At 36.7% G+C, this 17309-nt stretch overlaps 1 protein-coding gene across 6 annotated transcripts in view; it reads left to right on the top strand.

The window, feature by feature from the left end:
• The window catches only part of vwa3a (von Willebrand factor A domain containing 3A), a 42521-nt gene that overhangs the window by 16622 nt on the left and 8590 nt on the right, over nt 1-17309 (top strand). For all 6 annotated transcript variants that reach the window (XM_051104079.1, XM_051104083.1, XM_051104078.1 and 3 more), the window contains exons 11-23: nt 83-182; nt 264-326; nt 679-810; nt 3083-3221; nt 3626-3729; nt 3830-3910; nt 4704-4801; nt 7053-7172; nt 10258-10332; nt 10761-10902; nt 13895-14087; nt 14411-14481; nt 16217-16363. In XM_051104079.1, the coding sequence (XP_050960036.1) occupies nt 83-182; nt 264-326; nt 679-810; nt 3083-3221; nt 3626-3729; nt 3830-3910; nt 4704-4801; nt 7053-7172; nt 10258-10332; nt 10761-10902; nt 13895-14087; nt 14411-14481; nt 16217-16363 (1465 nt within the window). The remainder of the gene's footprint in view (nt 1-82; nt 183-263; nt 327-678; nt 811-3082; nt 3222-3625; nt 3730-3829; nt 3911-4703; nt 4802-7052; nt 7173-10257; nt 10333-10760; nt 10903-13894; nt 14088-14410; nt 14482-16216; nt 16364-17309) is intronic.

The raw sequence follows: 17309 nt of genomic DNA on the forward strand, positions 1-17309 counted from the left end.
CCACAAAATACACACAAAATACATACACAAAATTTTAACTGGAACCTCATTATTTGATTCTTCTTCTTTTTTTGATTTTCAGCCCTGATCAGTCAGTAGACGTTATATGTGATTTTATAGCTCAAAACCGACTACCCTCTGTTCATGCGGTCGCCTACAACTCCAACAGTCCGGCTGCCATTGTGAGTATCATAGACTTGTCTTTATGTAATATGCAGAAAGATGTTTTTATTATTGTCACTGATTGATGTGTCCTGTCATAGGAGACTGTGAAGCAAATGGCAGCAGTTTCCGGAGGGAGATATCACCTGTTTTCAGCTTCACTGGTAATCTGTTAAAAAAAAATCCTCAATATATTTACAATAATCTCTTAAATTAAAATGAAATTGAAATCACCTACAGTGGTGCCAGAAATATTCAGACACTTCAGCCTAAATGCTTAAAATCTATGAGCTTTATTCTATTAGATAACAAAATATAATTAAGATGATATTTATTTTAAATAATATCTGAGCAAAAATCGAAAAGCTGAAGACAAGTGAAGTTACTGAAGCTCCTGCAGTTTTTGATTGCAGCTAATTTTGTTGACATTTTCCTGTGCCGTCAGTGTTTAAATACTTTCTGGGATCACTTTATTTCATAAATAGCGCAGGACTATCTTTGTGTGTTTGTCTACAGGGTGTAGTAGACAGCAGTACAGATGTAGATCTGCTGTGGGTGGAGATTAAAGCAGCTCGGAATGTTCTTACCCAAATTCAGAACATGCGTCAGGGTCGACTGGGAGACGCAGCTGTCACTGTTGAGTCAGAGGTGATCCTACAACACCAACACTTACACTAAAATACTTCTGCAGACAATTACAGAAAAGTACTGTGTTAGTATCAAGGATGAGCGATGATATGAGATTTTTAATACTGGGTTAATACTGTACTCTGATACGTAAGTGCAATATGTAATCGTGTCATTAACAGTGTCAGAAGTTTTAACTTAAAGTACATTTTAAATAGGCTGTTCTACATATATATTAGGAAACGCATAATAGAGATATATACGCAACACAATTGTTACACACACTTCACATAAATACATGTACATCCTACTTTTTGTTCTACATGTTTTTTAATTAATGGTATCATCTAAGTATGTTTTGTATTGTGTACTGCTTTAAAAACTAATTAAAAAAAGTATGTTTAATAATTATGCTTTACGCCTTAAGAAAGTACACTTATTTTGATGTTTTGACTGACATAACAAAGCACATGGAAAAAACTTGATTATAATTAAACTGTGGAGTATTAGTTATTTGATTTACATTTAAAGTGATTAGTATGTTTCAAATTAGAACCTCATCATTACAAAAATGCAACTACAAATCTATATTAAATACTGGGATGGGTCAAAAAGCAGTCTTAAGTTCAACTAATTGCTTTTAATTTAAGTTTAAACTATAATACATTTTCATGTAATTGCAATTAAAGGAGAAGTCCACTTCCAGAACAAAAATTTACAGATAATTTACTCACCCATTGTCATCCAAGATGTTTGTGTCTTTTTTTTTTTTTTTTTGAGGAAAACATTTTAGAAGTGTTCTTCATATAGTGGACTTCTATGGTGTCTTTTCTAGCTCTGTGATGCGCATTGGAAACTCTGTGTAATCCAGGTCAATACAGTTAGGGTATGTCGAAAAACTCCTATCTCATTTTCTCCTCTATCTTCAAAATCATCCTACATCGCTGCAGAAGTACCGACCCAGTGTTGAGCCAGAGAAAATCCTGAAATGTTTTCCAACAAAAACATAATTACGTTATGATTGTAGAAAGAAAGACATGAACATCTTGGATGACAAGGGTGCGAGTAAATTATCTGTAAATTTTTGTTCCTGAAGTGGACTTCTCCTTTAATATACAGTTAAGTGTCAGAAGATATCACATTCAGTTCACACTTTAGTATATTCTTTTAAATGATATTATTTCTCTTGAAGTAATTTGCTCTTCAAGTCTATGATGTGTATTATTACTCTTTTTAATAGTACGCTAAAATGTACTCCATTTGCCAAGTGTGAATATTACAGCTGCGTTTGTTTACTTTAAGAACTACTAACAAAGTATACTAACATATATAATACATGGTATTGCTATGGTACATGTCTACATGCTGTACAGTTACGAGCAGTGTAGGGAAAAGTTATTTTTAAAAGTAATGCATTACAATATTGCGTTACTCCTTAAAAAAGTTACTAACCGCATTATTTGTGTTTTTTATGGTAAGCAATGGATCACATTACTTTTGTGTTACATTTGGTCATCTTGCCTGGGCTTGCTCGTTTGTTTTTAATATAAAAAGTTCTATTTTTGGCAAATGTAAAAGCCCTTTCACACCAAAATTGAAATTAATAAGCCTCAGGCTGAAGCAATCAAAGACATAAAGGATTTTTGTGTCAACATATCTTATTATTGCAGGTTTGCGTCATATTCTAAAATTGCATTTCACTTTATACATTTTGAGGAATACTGAAAGGGTTTTTGTGCAAGTGAGATGAGTAAATGCATGTTTACATTTAGTCTAAAACTACAGTAAGCATCATATTTATGTAGCTCACACAACACCTTACTCCTGATTTCTCTCAACATGGAGACAGGAGAGCTGTCAGTCAATAAATGGGAAAACAAAGCAATTGGAGTTACTTTTTTTTTTTTTTTTAAAGTAAATGAAAATTTTATTGTAAATGAAAAAAGTAATGTGCTGCTTTACTAGTACTTAAAATCTGATTATGTAACGTGCTACATGTAATGCATTACCCCCAGGGTTGCCAGGTTCTCGCAACAAAACCCTCCCATTTGTACTCAAATCTAGCCCAATGATGTTTCGGAGGGGGTCATCCTGTAAAAATTGCGTTCCGGGGGGATAATACATGGTTTTTGGCAGGTTTCCCCTGGTAAAACCCACAGACATGAAAAGCAACCCACGCAAGCAGTGTTAAAGCAGCCCAGTTCCGCAGGAAAAACAGAGACTTGGCAACACTGGTTATTGGAGTTGGTAACTTTTACTTTTTCACTTTAAGTTCTCACTTCTACCTTCACAGATCTCCACAGGTTTGGACAGTCTGAATCTTTCTGACTTCAGTCCTGTAAGTTCTGCTCTCAGTGCTCCATTGTGCATCCAACCCACAGGCCCAATACCCACCACCTCCAGTGAATGGCTGAAAACCCACGGCCTGAAGGGTATTTGCCATCCAGCAATCCGAATGTCTGTTGTGTTCACTTTTCAGTTTCAACATGAAACAGTATTTGCGACCCAACTCACCTCTGTAATATTACAAACACATGACACATATGGCATATCTGTGAATGAAACAGAATATTCAACAAAAGGACAATAAAAACTGGCAAGACTTTCATATCCTTGAGAATTTAAGAAAGTAAATATGATAATTTGCTATTTAACATTGACTTTAAATATCAAATGAATTTTAGGATGGTCTAAATATTCAGTGTAACTACCAAAAAGTACAATCTGTAAATCTTACAAACATATTTTCATGTGTCCGTTTCATTGCCAGTGTATATCCTGGGTAAGTCTCTTTGATCAGAGTGGTTAGTCTTGGCTAACAGTTGTGTTCATGTAGCTCAGAAGCTGGATCTGTATCAGCTGCTGGCTCGTAATGCCTATTCCCCACAAGAGACGTTTGTGCCAATCTTGGGAAAGACTGTTTCCTCTACAGTTCACGAGGTGATGAACATGTCCTGCTGCATTTATGAATTGAGTTTGAGGCCCATCTGTTCACCTGTACAGCACACTTACTGAACTAACTCACTGTATTTGTCTGCAGCGGGTCATGGTACAGTTTGAGTGGCATGATGGAACAGTGAAGAATTTGCATGTCGATCTTCCATCATTGCAAAAGTACCAGGTACATTTTATAAAGCTCATTTTATAAACAACTCTATATATCATGCCAACTAGAAACCATGTAAAACCAGGTGCAATCCTACAAGGAATCCTACAAGCCCTTTTGCTAACCTCTACCTTCAAGTGCACTTGGTTAATTCCAACTTCCACTACTTACTTTAAGTACATTACACCTATTTCTATATGGAGCCTGACACATGACATGCAGGGGGAAAAAAATATCCTCAGTTGGTTCTTCATTTAGATAAATTGTGGCCATATTGTACTAATCCATTACCTTGTTTTAGTTCAATTGTGGCTACAATTTAACTAAATTTAAATGAGGGAGCAAATTTGTATAACTTAGCCGCAACTTAGCTAAAATGAGGAAACAGATTAGTCATGGGAGTGAATTTTCTTCAGCATGTATACAGCACTGAAGATTTCTCAGCTATTCGTTTCATTCCATTAGAGAGTTTTTTTTCCACCATATTTGATGGACACATCCCTTCCAGTGTCACAACACTAAAGTAAACACATTTTCACGTTGTCATTCATGTCTTCCATCACTGCTTGAAGACTGCATTAGCCACTGGGCTGCTCTCAGAAATTCTTCCAAATGCATGTCTTCAAACCTGAACACTCAACATTACTGAATGTTGTATTATTTAGCTAACTGAGAGCTGTCACTCCATTTCCATGATATCTGTCAGGGAGTAAGGACGTTTGCTATTTTGTATGTTTTTGTCAATCAGTTTAGAATTTTTGACATTCTGTATTAATTAATTTCATTTTATCTTTTATGTGGCGTCCAGAAGCGACTCATGGGTGCTGTGCGTCTGTTTGAAAGGAGAATACAGTGGCTGAACAGGACGGGCAGCCGGCAGATATGGGGAACCGTATGTGAGCAAAGGTGAGAACCTTTAGACCAGGGGTGTTCAGTCGTTCTCCTGAAGAACCACTGTCCTCCAGAATTCAACTCCAACCCATATTAAACACACCTGAACCAGTTAATCAAGGTCTTACTAAGCATACTAGACACTTCCAGGCAAGTGTGTTGAGACAAGTTGGAGCTAAACACTGCAGGACATTGGCCTTCCAAAACACCCCAATTTTAGACAATAGATATGTTTCACCCTGCAGAGTGAACTTCATAAATAATAGAGAGCTTTTATGTTCTGAAGGGCACAGCAAATGGCATAGAGAACAATATACATTGATTTCCCTTGTTAAAAAGAAGTACACTTTAGCATAAAATTGGAAGTACACTTTAGCATAGCAATTTTGTCAACAGACACTTGTGCAGCAGTGAACATTGCATTTTGTTCCTCTGAACTGGCGCTCCACTTGTAGTTCTCGTCTGACTTTACTTGAGGACTTGAGTACCAGAATTATTCATTGTATAAAAGTAAACTAGAATATGGCTACAAGCAGTGATTACCAGGTTTCAAGTGCTTTAAGACATTTAAGCACATATGAAAAAAAAACAAAAAAAAAAAAAAAAACATTACATTTTATTTAGCAAGCCTGTAACCACTTAAATTAATAACTAAAAAAGCATTTCTTGGCAAATCCTGGTAATTTATCTCAGAAATACGATGTTTTTAATGTTTATGACTGTTATAGCACCAGCTGTGGTCCGATCTCCCTAAAACTTTGCATGTTTGTTTAGAATCACCTGTCACATGCTCACTATGTTTTGTGAAGTTTTGAGTTTTTGTTTAGGCTTTATAGGCTTTTGGGCATATTTGGACAGGCCCCTTTTCGTAAAAGCAGCCCTGCTCCTTTCAAACGTTTTGGCATCCCTTTGCAACGGAGAGTCGATATTTTAACTTATTTTGATAATTATTGATATTCACTCACCAGAGAATCTTCCTGCACTGGTTTGGTTCTAGGACTAGTTCGCAAAAGTAGGTTTTCGACATCTTCTCAAGTATTTAACTAATGAATATTGTGCGTATGTGTGAAAAAAACACAGAATATACAATTGTTTGCAACCTTGAAAAATGCGCCAATTTCTTTCAAATTTTTCACATACTTTTAGGGCCATGAGTTAAACAGGCCCACCAAGTTTCATTCCAGTCCCAAGTTTCATTCCGCAAATGTCCTTATAGACACTTATGGCACTTTAAACCAATAGCATGCATACTGATTTTCACGTCGATAGGACGAGGATAGTTATGCCCATATTTATGTTTTTTTCCTCTTATAGCACCTCCAATTGCCCAAGCTCCACAACTTTTTTTTATGTGACGTCAGATTCAGCGGCGACGTTCTCATTCCATTCAAAAGTTATAGCCGTTTTAGTAAAGGCGGCGCTGCCCCTTTCGAACATTTTGGCATTCTTTTGTGACAGTCGAAAGTTAATTTTTTTTTCGTAATTATTAATATTTACTTTCCAGAGAATCCTGGTTTGTTTCCAATCGGACGAAAAACCTAGGACTAGTTCACAAAAGTAGGTTCTTCAAAAAAAAAAAAAATACCCGAAAATTTAGCTTTGTCTTGTGGTTTGGTCTGTCTGATCAGTTTTACATGGAGATTTTTGATCCTTGGCCATTCTAATAATTGCAATAGGATTTCAGCACTACGTGCTTGAACCCCTAATTATCCCTAAAATTAAACATTGAAAAGTATTCATAATTGCTGCACTGCATAGGCCAGGAGTTCTTAACTCTGGCTTGTGAGATCCATTTTCCTGCCGATTTCAGCTCCAACCCTAATCAGACACACCTGAACAAGTTCATCAAGGTCTTTAGGATCACTAGAAAGTTACAGGCAGGTGAGTTTGATCAATTTTGGAGCTAAACTCTGTAGGAAAATGGATCTCGTGGGCCAGAGTTGAGAACTCCTGGCATAGACCATACAATATACAAAACAACAGCAGAAGTGTGCTTTGCAGTCTTGATAGTTTGAATGTTTTTTTAAATGCTCTCAGCAGCCAGTAATTGAAAAACACACCACACAAAATGCATTGTGGTCAGCACAAACCCTGTTTATTCTTGTAAGACAAATTTAAGTATTAGTGCATATTGATCTTTGTTTTCCAGCCTGTGACTTTTGTGGAAATCCATTAACGCTGATGTTTTTGCTGGGCCAGGTGGATCCAGGGATGTGGAGTGTGTTTGTCTGCCTCAGTTGCTCTTTCTCTGCTCTTCTCCACACAGGGTGCAGGTTCTTCTGGACATGTCTGGGATGAACGCCCACTACCAGCTCCATCTCCAACACGCCCTCCAAATACTACTGCAGGAGCAGCTGGCCAACAAACACAGCTTCAATGTCATTGCGTAGGTCAAACACACCGTCGGGGTGTTTTTCACTCATTTATAGTGTGACAGATTATGATCTGCTTTGTCATTTAGTCCCAAAGTCTCCTGTCCTTTTCTCTCTAGAAGTCATTTTATATTATGAGTTTTTTCATCTATACCAGTGAAAAGTTCAAACACACTTGACTAAAAACCTTTCAATCTAATGTTTTATGCTTTATGAGTTATACTTTACGGTGTACAGTTGACCCTTTGTTGGGAGCTTGATTGACAGGTGATCTGACCAATTAAATCTTTTGCTCGAAAAAACAAACCAGACAGGAGAGTAGATTAACTTTGGTGGACTTAAACTTGAAAAATGGCGTGTATTGACAGCTTTTTCACGGTTGAAATAAAATACCCTCTGATGTTCATACATGTTTATTCATGCTATAACTAGCAAATATGAAAAGATGATCGGTTCACATTTATAGGTACAAGCAGGAACAAACTGGCGATAGGGAGTACTGAGACTTTTCTCTATGAACTTGTCGACTGTGGTCCAGCTGTCGATCCCACATTTAGATATCAAGTAAATAAACAAACATTTTAATAGGAGAAAAAATTCTGACATCATCTGACCAGCCTATTTAAGTTGCGGTGGTGGATCCTGGCAACACAGTTTTTTCAGTCTCTAAAAATTAATAGGCCTGTATATGTGAACTAGATAATGCAGCAGGCAATAGTTTTTTATTAGGTTGGTAAAAGTGTCAAGCTGTTTTTAAGTCCTAGTCTATTTTTGCTGCTGATATACATCAAAGTACTGTATTACCACCTCATAGCTAGTATGCTCTCTTTGAAATCAAAGCTCCATATTGTCATCTATGAAAGAACATTTATCATAGATACAGTTGAGGTCAAAAGTTTACATACACCTTGCAGAATCTGCAAAATGTTCATTATTTTACCAACATAAGAGGGATCAAGGGATCATACAAAATGCATGTTATTTTTTATTTAGTACTGACCTGAATAAGATACTTCACATAAAAGATATTTACATATAGTCCACATAAAATAATAGTTTAATTTATAAGAATGACCCCGTTCAAAAGTTTACATACACTTGATTCTTAATACTGTGTTATTATCTGAGTGATCCATTTGTGTTTTTGTTTAGTGATACTTGTTCATGAGTTCCTTGTTTGTCCTGAACAGTTAAACTTCCCACTGTTCTTCAGAAAAATCCTTCAGGTCCCACAATTTTTTTGGTTTTCCAGCATTTTTGTGTATTTGAACCTTTTCCAACAATGACTGTATGATTTTGAAATCCATATTTTCACACTGAGGACAACTGAGGGACTATGCAACTATTACAGAAGGTTCAAACACTCACTGATGCTCCAGAAAGAAAAACCATGCATTAAGAGCCGGGTGGTGAAAACTTTTTAAATTTGAAGGTCAGGGCAAATTTCACTTATTTTGTCTTCTGGGAAACATGTAAGTATCTCCTGAGGCTTCTGAAGGGCAGTACTATGTGAAAAAAATATGATATTTAGGCAAAATAAGAAAAATGTACAGATCTTCATTCTGTTCAAAAGTTTTCACCCCCCAGCTTTTAATGCATTGTGTTTCCTTCTGGAGCATCAGTAAGCATTTGAACTTTCTGTAATAGTTACATATGAGTCCCTCAGTTGTCCTCAGAGTTAAAAGATAAATCTCAAAATCATACAGTCATTGTTGGAAAAGGTTCAAATACACAAAAATGCTGGAAAACTAAAGAATTTGTGAGACCTGAAGGATTTTTCTGAAGAAGAGTGGGCAGTTTAGCTGTTTAGAACAAACAAGGGACTCATGAACAAGTCTGTGAATCAAGCTGTGGTTCATTCAGGTAACAACACAGTATTAGGAATCAAATGTATGTAAACTTTTGAACAGGGTCATTTTTAAAAATCCAAATATTATGTTCTCTTGTAGACTATAGGTAAATGTCTTTTATGTTAAATATGTTATTCAGGTCAGTACTAATAAAAATAATAACATGTGCTTTGTATAATCCCTCTTATTTTGGTAAAATATTAACATTTCCCTGGTGAATGCTGGGATGCTGGTTAGGTATGTTTTGATGCTGGTTTAAGCTGGTCCTTTGCTAGTTTATGCTGGTCCTTACCTGGTTAATGCTGGTCCTTTGCTGGTTTATGCTGGTCCTTGACCAGCAACATGACCAGCTTAAACCAGCAAAGGACCAGCTTAAACCAGCATCAAAACATACCTAACCAGCATCCCAGCATCAAAACATACCTACCAGCATATGCTGGTTTTTTCACCAGGGTTTGCAGATTCTGCTAGGTGTATGTAAACTTTTGATATCAACTGTATATCTTTCTTTTTGTTACAATAGTGGAAAATGATCTTCAGATTTATATATCGTCACACTAAGAAAAATAGGTTCTTTTAAAAACCTGAAAGATTCTTTGGAAACCAAAAACAGTTCTTCTACAGCATCACTGTGAAAGCCCCTTTTATTTTTAAAAGAGTAATTTTGTAAGGGTACATTGAATTGGTCTCTACAGACCATCCAACATAGATGCCTGTACAAACACATCACATTCACATTCGTAAATTGCTTTTTATAAATCAGTGCCGGTGTTCTTTATTAATAACGGAATCATATTTGCATCATCACATGCACTTACGCAGAGGAAATGAGGGCAGTAATAAGCCAGACTAAAGCCTCTGTACCATTTATCGTCAGTCTTCGGCAGTTGTCTGCTCCTGTTTTAGCATAGTCATGAGCGATCTACTTTAGTCTGGCATAAATAGAAGTCTTAATAGATTTTGCCTGAGAGTGCAGCGCACATACCTGCTCTTAATACAGCAGAGCAGCTGCACGGCTTTACTCCAGAGCATTTCATCATGTCATGTGACTCAGCCGGTTACCTGTTATTTAATTAATCTCAATCTTCCGAAGATGAACAAAGGTCTTATGGGTTTGGAACGACATGAGGGTGAGTAATTAATGACAGAACTTTCATTTTTGTGTGAACTTGTCATCTATGTTGAGTTCACTTCCTGTTTGCTGCCACATTCACTCTATTGTATATGATCTTGTCATTGTTCATCACAGTTTTGGATCAGATGTCAAGTCATGGCAGGAGAAGATGGTTCCCTCCACCCATGAAAACCTTCAAGCTGTTTGGCAGTAAGAGGACAGGATGTGCTTTTGACTTCACAGTCTGTTGTTCTCTCTGCCTTATTTTCTCTATCTCCTTCTGTTTTTAAAGGACTTTCATTAGTGGTGTATGCTAATGCATCTCTATTGCTATTACTCATACTGCACCACCAGATCAAAGATTAAAACTCAGGTCAATAAAATAACCTAACTAGTCAATCCATTTTTAGGCATTTCATTCTGTGTTCACGTAGTCGTACTCCATTTCAGTTGTGTATTTCATTCTAGCACTTGTTTTTGTTCCCAAGTTCAGTTTAAGTTCATCCCCAAACAGTAAATCTGTGGAGCCTGTGTGCATTTCCTAATATAGCCTGTCCTGGTTTCTGGTCTAGAGTTTAATTGAAGCCCGTCTTTTGGTGATAAATCTTGTTATTTACTCAGTGTGTGTTTCTCTTCAGGTGGATTCAGGCAGTTGAGTGTGTCGGGGGTCGTAATACTCTGGCTGCTCTTCAGCGCGCTCTAGAGGAGGAAGCGCAGGACGAATTGTCCTTGACTCGAGGCGTGTACCTCCTCACCACCGGCATGCCAGATCAACATATGGTTAGTTGGACACTGACGGTTCATTTTAATCACATGCAAGCCAAGGTCCTGTCACATGTAGTGCACAATATGTGGATTTGTTGACAAGTGGCCTTCACTTGTTTTCTCGAGTTTACAGGAGCATTTTTTATTTGTTTACCCTGCTGAGAAAAACTAAAACCAGCTTAAGCTGGTTGGCTGGTGTTAGTTGGTTTAAACTGGAAGTAGCTGGTTTTAGCTGGTCTTCTAGCTGGTCTGCCAGCCTGACCAGCTAAAGAAGTGGCCAAAAACCCTTTTCAACCACCCTGCGACCAGCTATGACCATCTAAGGCCAGGCTGGATGACCAGCTAAAACCAGCCAGCTTGGTTGGTAGGTTGGTTTTAGCTTTTTTTTTTTTGGCAGAGTAATGGGTGCCATTCTTTGGAGTCATAAGATTTAAACAAGAACTACTGAATGCAGCCCAATGGAAGATTTTTTTTCTCCCAAAAATTGCAGTTTGGTTAAAGGAGTACAGGAGTTTAAAGTCCACTTCCAGAAGAAATATTTACTGATAATGTACTCACCCCCTTGTCATCCAAGATGTTCATGTCTTTCTTTCTTCAGTCAGAAAGAAATTATGTTTTTTGAGAAAAACATTTCAGGATTTTTCTCCATATAGTGGACTTCTATGGTGCCCCGATTTTGAACTTCCAAAATGCAGTTTAAATGCGGCTTTGGTTGTAAACAATCCCAGCCGAGGAAGAACTGATCATTTCACTAGAAAAGACCCTTTTTTCTCTGCTGGGATCGTTTACAACCGTATTTGAGATCATTTGAAGCTGCATTTAAACTGCATTTTGGAAATTTAAACTCGGGGCACCATAGCAGTCCATTATATGAAGAAAAATGCTGAAATGTTTTCCTCAAAAAACATAATTACTTTACCACTGAAGAAAGAAAGACATGAACATCTTGGATGACAAGGGAGTGAGTACATGCTCTGTAAATTTGTGTTACATCCCTCCATGATCTAAATGCAGATGAGTTTGCTCCTTCATCATAACAGATTTAGAAAATTCTAGCATTTCATCACTTGGATCCTTTACAGTGAATGGGTGCCATCAGAATGTGAGTCCAAACAGCTGATAAAAACATTACAATAATCCACAAGTAATCCACACCACACCAATCCATCAATTAACATCTTGTGCTGTGTGTTTATAATAGACAAATCCATCATTAAAGAAGAAGTTCAGATGTTCATGCCTTCTTTCTTCAGTCATAAAGAAATTATGTTTTATGAAAATATTTCAGGAGTTCTCTATATATAGTGGACTTCAATGGTGCTTGTGAGTTTGAATGTCCAAAATAGTTAAAACACAGCATCAAATGGCTCTAAATAATCCCAGCCGAGGAATAAGTGTCTTACCTAGTAAAACGATTGGTCATTTTCTAAAAAAAATACACTTTTATATACTTTTTAACCTCAAATGCTTGTGTTGTCTAGCTCTGCCATGTGCATACATACTCTGTGTAATCCGGGTCAATACAGTTAGGGTGTGTCGAAAAACTCCTATCTCATTTTCTCCTCCAGCTTAAAAATCATCCTACATTGCTGCAGAAGTACCAACCCAGTGTTTACAAAGTGAACATGCAAAGAAGATCAAATGCCCTTCACAAAAAAAGGTAAAACAGCAATGTAGAATGATATTAAAGTTGGAAATGAGATGGGAGTTTTTCAACATACCCTAACTGTATTGACCCGGATTACACAGAGTACGCATGCGCATCGCAAAGCTAGACAAGATGAGCATTTGAGGTTAAAAAGTATATAAATGTTTTTTTTTGTTGTTTGTTTTTTTGTTTTTTGTTTTTTAGAAAATAACTGATTGTTTCGCTAGATAAGACCCTTATTCTTTGGCTGGGATCATTTAGAGCCATTTGAAGGCGCGTTTAAACTGCATTTTGGACGTTCACACTTGCAGGCACCATAGAAGTCCACTATATAAAGATAATGTTTTCCTCAAAAACATAATTTCTTTATAACTGCAGAAATAAAGACATTAACATCTTGGACGACAACAGAGTACATTATCTGTAAATTTTTGTTTTTATTTTTTTATTTTTAATATTGCTTTCTCCACTGAAAAAGTTGCCTCATCTGAATCAGGAGAGTAAAATGCACAGTCAAATAATCACTAAACAAATGTGTCAGTGGATTTTGATGTGAAAGGACAATATGGGATGGACTTTTCCACTAATTATTATTTACTTATTATGGACTTTTGGCCAAAAGTGATGGTTTAAAGTTAAAATGCCTTGATTTTACAAACACACAACTTTTCACTTCACAAGACATTAATTGATGGACTGGAGTGGTGTGGATTACTTGTAGATTATTGTGATGTTTTTATCAGCTGTTTGGCACTTATTCACTTCAATTCATTGGTGAACAAGTGATTTAATGTTCAATTTCTCCAAATCTGTTCTGATGAAGAAAACTCATCTACATCTTGGATGGTCTGATGGTGAGTCAATCATCAGCTTATTTTCATTTTTCATTTTTCAAGTGCCCATTTGAGACCCCTTTGTTTCTCACAGGACACAATTAACAGCACTGGCTGTACAATGGTGTGGGCTATTATATGAGGTAACTTTCTATGTGTCATTGCCACATGGAGGATTTTGGAGACCGAATTTGAGACCGACCTCAAGTTTTGGAAAATAAATAAACATGGAAATAAATATTTTATTTGGACAAATTAGTTGACAAAAGTAAAACTCATATTTTAAACTCTTTGTTTATTGAAAATCGAAAAAATTGAAAATAAATTGAAAAATAAATGGACAGTTTAAAACTGTTTAATTAAATTCATGTTTTAAAGGTGAACCATGTTGAAACCTTTGAAAATTACCATGCCAGCTGTTGCTGCCCTCTGCTGTTCATATATAAAGCATGCAGTTTCTGTTTTTTTTTCTACAAGCTGATATCTCAAAAAGCAGTCACAGTGTTTTTCATACTTTCATTCTCAGGTTTCTGTCACTGCTTATGTGTCTGAGTGCTGCAGAGCAACAAACCTGAACCTCCATGTGTGCCTGTTCACCGGAGAGGAGGACACTGTCCGCTGCCCTCCGCCCCGTTACGCCACCCGGACTGAAACCGCCCGGGCTTTGAGCGGCCTGGCACATGCAAGCAATGGACGCTTCCTTTGGATGACTGAGACTGGTGAGAAGAAATTGAGTGTCTGAAGGATACGTGATTGACTTTTTTAGGGAAGATAAGTCTAAGGTGGAAGGTAGGATGGAATTACAGTTCAAGATGGATGGACAGACAATCCTTCAGTTTTATTTTGTTGTTCAGCTTGGTCATGTGTACACAGTCCCTAGAGCTGCTGTTTACTTGAGCTCTGATGTTGTGCTGCTTTTGTCTCTGTCATGTGTACAACACATGGTGCTTGAACCCAGCGCAACTTACAATGGGAAGTCTTGTGTTTGAATTTGTGTGTGTGCAGTGGAAAATATGAGCCTCTGCCTCGTCTTCCCCTGCAGGCATCGTGGAGAGTGATGACATCAGTGCTCTAATTGGAGAAATGGAGACTGCCGTTAATTATTTTCAGAAGGTGAGTTCAGAGCGCTGCGTTCGCGGCGCTTTTGTCACATGACCTGTACGTGACCTGTGTCCGCGGTGTCTAAATAATTAATGGGAACCCGAAGAAAAGTTTGAAACACACCTGCAAGAAATGACCAGTTGTTGATGTTTAGAAAGCCTCATCTCAGTCTTTGTTCATTCAAAACCAGCTGGATTTGCTGAAGATGTTTCATTACCCATCTGAGCGGTGTCATCATCTATTTAATCAAGTCCAGTTGCTGTTAAAATCACAGTGAAATCACTAAATCAGTAAATGATTGAGGCTGTTTACTTTCTTAATACTTACACTACTGTTTAAATATTTTGGGTTGAGGAAGATTTAGTTTTTTTTAAGAAATGAATACTGTTATTCAGCAAGGGTACACCAAATAAATCAAAAGTGACAATAAAGGCATTCAGAATGTTACAAAAGATTTCTGTTTTAAGAAAATTCATTTTTTTTTCACTTTCTGTTCATTAAAGATGAATAAAAACTGTTTTCAGCATTGAATAAGAAATGTTTGTTGAGAAGCAAATTGATGTGACACTAAAGATTGGAGCAATGATGCTGGAAATTACACTTAGCATCACAGGAATAAATTACATTTTAAAATTTATGAAAACTTTACTGCATCAAAAAATCCGCTTTGGTCAGCATAAGAGACTTCTTTCAAAAACACTTTTTGTGCACAGTTTGGTGGCAAATGTTGTTTTAGACACAGAATCCCAAAGTTGGCTTTGTAATCTTATGTACATTTGAGGTCAAAAGTTTACATAGACCTTGCAGAATCTGCAAAATGTTAATTATTTTACCAAAATAAAAGAGATCATACAAAATGCATGTTATTTTTTTATTTATTATTGACCTATTAAGATATTTCCAGGGGTGAAAACTGTTTGAATTTGAAGATGAGGGTAAATTTATATAATTTTGCTAAATGAAAAAATGACATTTAGGCAAAATAAGAAAAATGCACACATCTTTATTCTGTTCTGTCTCTCAGTTGCATATGAGTTCCTCAGTTGTCTTCATTGTAAAAAGATGGATCTCAAAACCATATGGTCATTGTTGGAAAGGGCTTGAATTCGCAAAAATGCTGAAAAATCTAAGAATATGTGGGACCTGAAGGATTTTTCTGAAGAACAGCACGCAGTTTAACTGTACAGAACAAACAAGGCACTCATGAACAACTGTGACTAAACAAAAAAAACAAACAAAAAACCCAGCTGTGGTTCATTCAGGTAACAACGCAGTATTAAGAATCAAGTGTATGTAAACTTTTAAATAGGGTCATTTTTTAATTTAATCTATTATTAACTATTATTTTCTCTTGTGGATTGTATGTAAATGTCTTTTGTGGGAAATATCTCACTCAGGTCAGTGCTAAATAAAAAATAACATGCATTTTGTATGATATTGTTTTGGTAAAATAATTCACATTTTGCAGATTCTTCAACGTGTGTGTAAACTTTTGACCTCAACTGTATTTATTTGCTTCACCTTGAACAAAACAGCTTTCCTTTTCCAATTTTCCATCCCTTTTTCACAGTCCCAGTGGAATTACCCAAATGGATAAAGTATCAGTCAACATTTTCCCATCAAATTACCAAAATGAAATGGATTGCAAACACAGTTTCATGTTATTTTCATTTTACCTGCAGTTTTTTCTGATATTGCATAAATGTAATGTTTCATATATTGGACTTTCATCCATGTTTTGTTGCAGTGTTCTGAATTAGTGGACTCTCTGATCCAGAAAGGCTCTGACAGGGGTTCAGGAGAAACAAGTAACCCATCCATCAAACCCCAGGCCTGGACCCGCAAAGCAAAACTGCCGTCTCCTCGCCCCACAACACTCAGCCTTGCTAGACTGGTCAGATCACTGTCTTCATCTCATCATCAAACATGTTATGCTTGTTCTCTCATACTGTCTGAAATGCTATGCACTGAATATGTTCAGCAGCAGCATATATTGTGTTTAAGATGCTGGTGTGCTGGTGCTCTCATCATGCTTTTCAACAGAAATGAACACTAGAGGTGGTAAAACAGCGAGCACTTGTAATCGTTTTCGTACACAGCTATGATTACAGCTCCATATGTTTCGCTTTCTGAACAGAAAAATCTTGCTCGGTAGCTCTGCTGGCACAGAATTGGATAGCATGCGGAATCTTTGGGTACGAATCCTGTGAAAAACATGACTCACGATGAAAGAGCTGAAAGATGAGAGATTGAAAAACAGGCTAAAACAGCATGCTTACGATAGTGTTTTTACGTAACATTTGCTTTTGTTCATACTAGCGGGTAGGTTTAGGTGTAGTGCAGATAGTATGTTATTTTAAAGCATCACAGAGCATTTGAGTTTTAACGCCACTCAACAGACATTTCAAGTCAGAACTGCGGTGACACATACAAACCAACATCTCATAAAACATACCATATGTACATTCATCTGTTCCGGGGAAAACACTTTTAGCGCCACTCAGTGGACGATTCACACTGAATATGTCACGAGACGTATATGACGTATGTATTTTGCGTCTTGCAAAAAAGTTCCCACAGGTATGTTTTCATCATGAGATCAGGTTGCTACAAGTACAGCTTTATTGCTGTATTGGAATCAGAGTCTATACAAACCATAGAAATTCATACTGGTCTAATCTGTTTTTTTTTTCACACTTAAAGGAGTAGTTCACTTCCAGAATAAAAATTTCCTGATAATTTACTCACCCCCATGCAATCATATAGATATTCATGTTTTTCTTTCTTCAACTGAAAAGAAATTAAGGTTTTTGAGGAAAACATTCCAGGATATTTCTCCA

The sequence above is a fragment of the Labeo rohita genome, unplaced genomic scaffold (genome assembly GCF_022985175.1).
Source record: "Labeo rohita strain BAU-BD-2019 unplaced genomic scaffold, IGBB_LRoh.1.0 scaffold_63, whole genome shotgun sequence".
Lineage (NCBI taxonomy): Eukaryota > Metazoa > Chordata > Actinopteri > Cypriniformes > Cyprinidae > Labeo > Labeo rohita.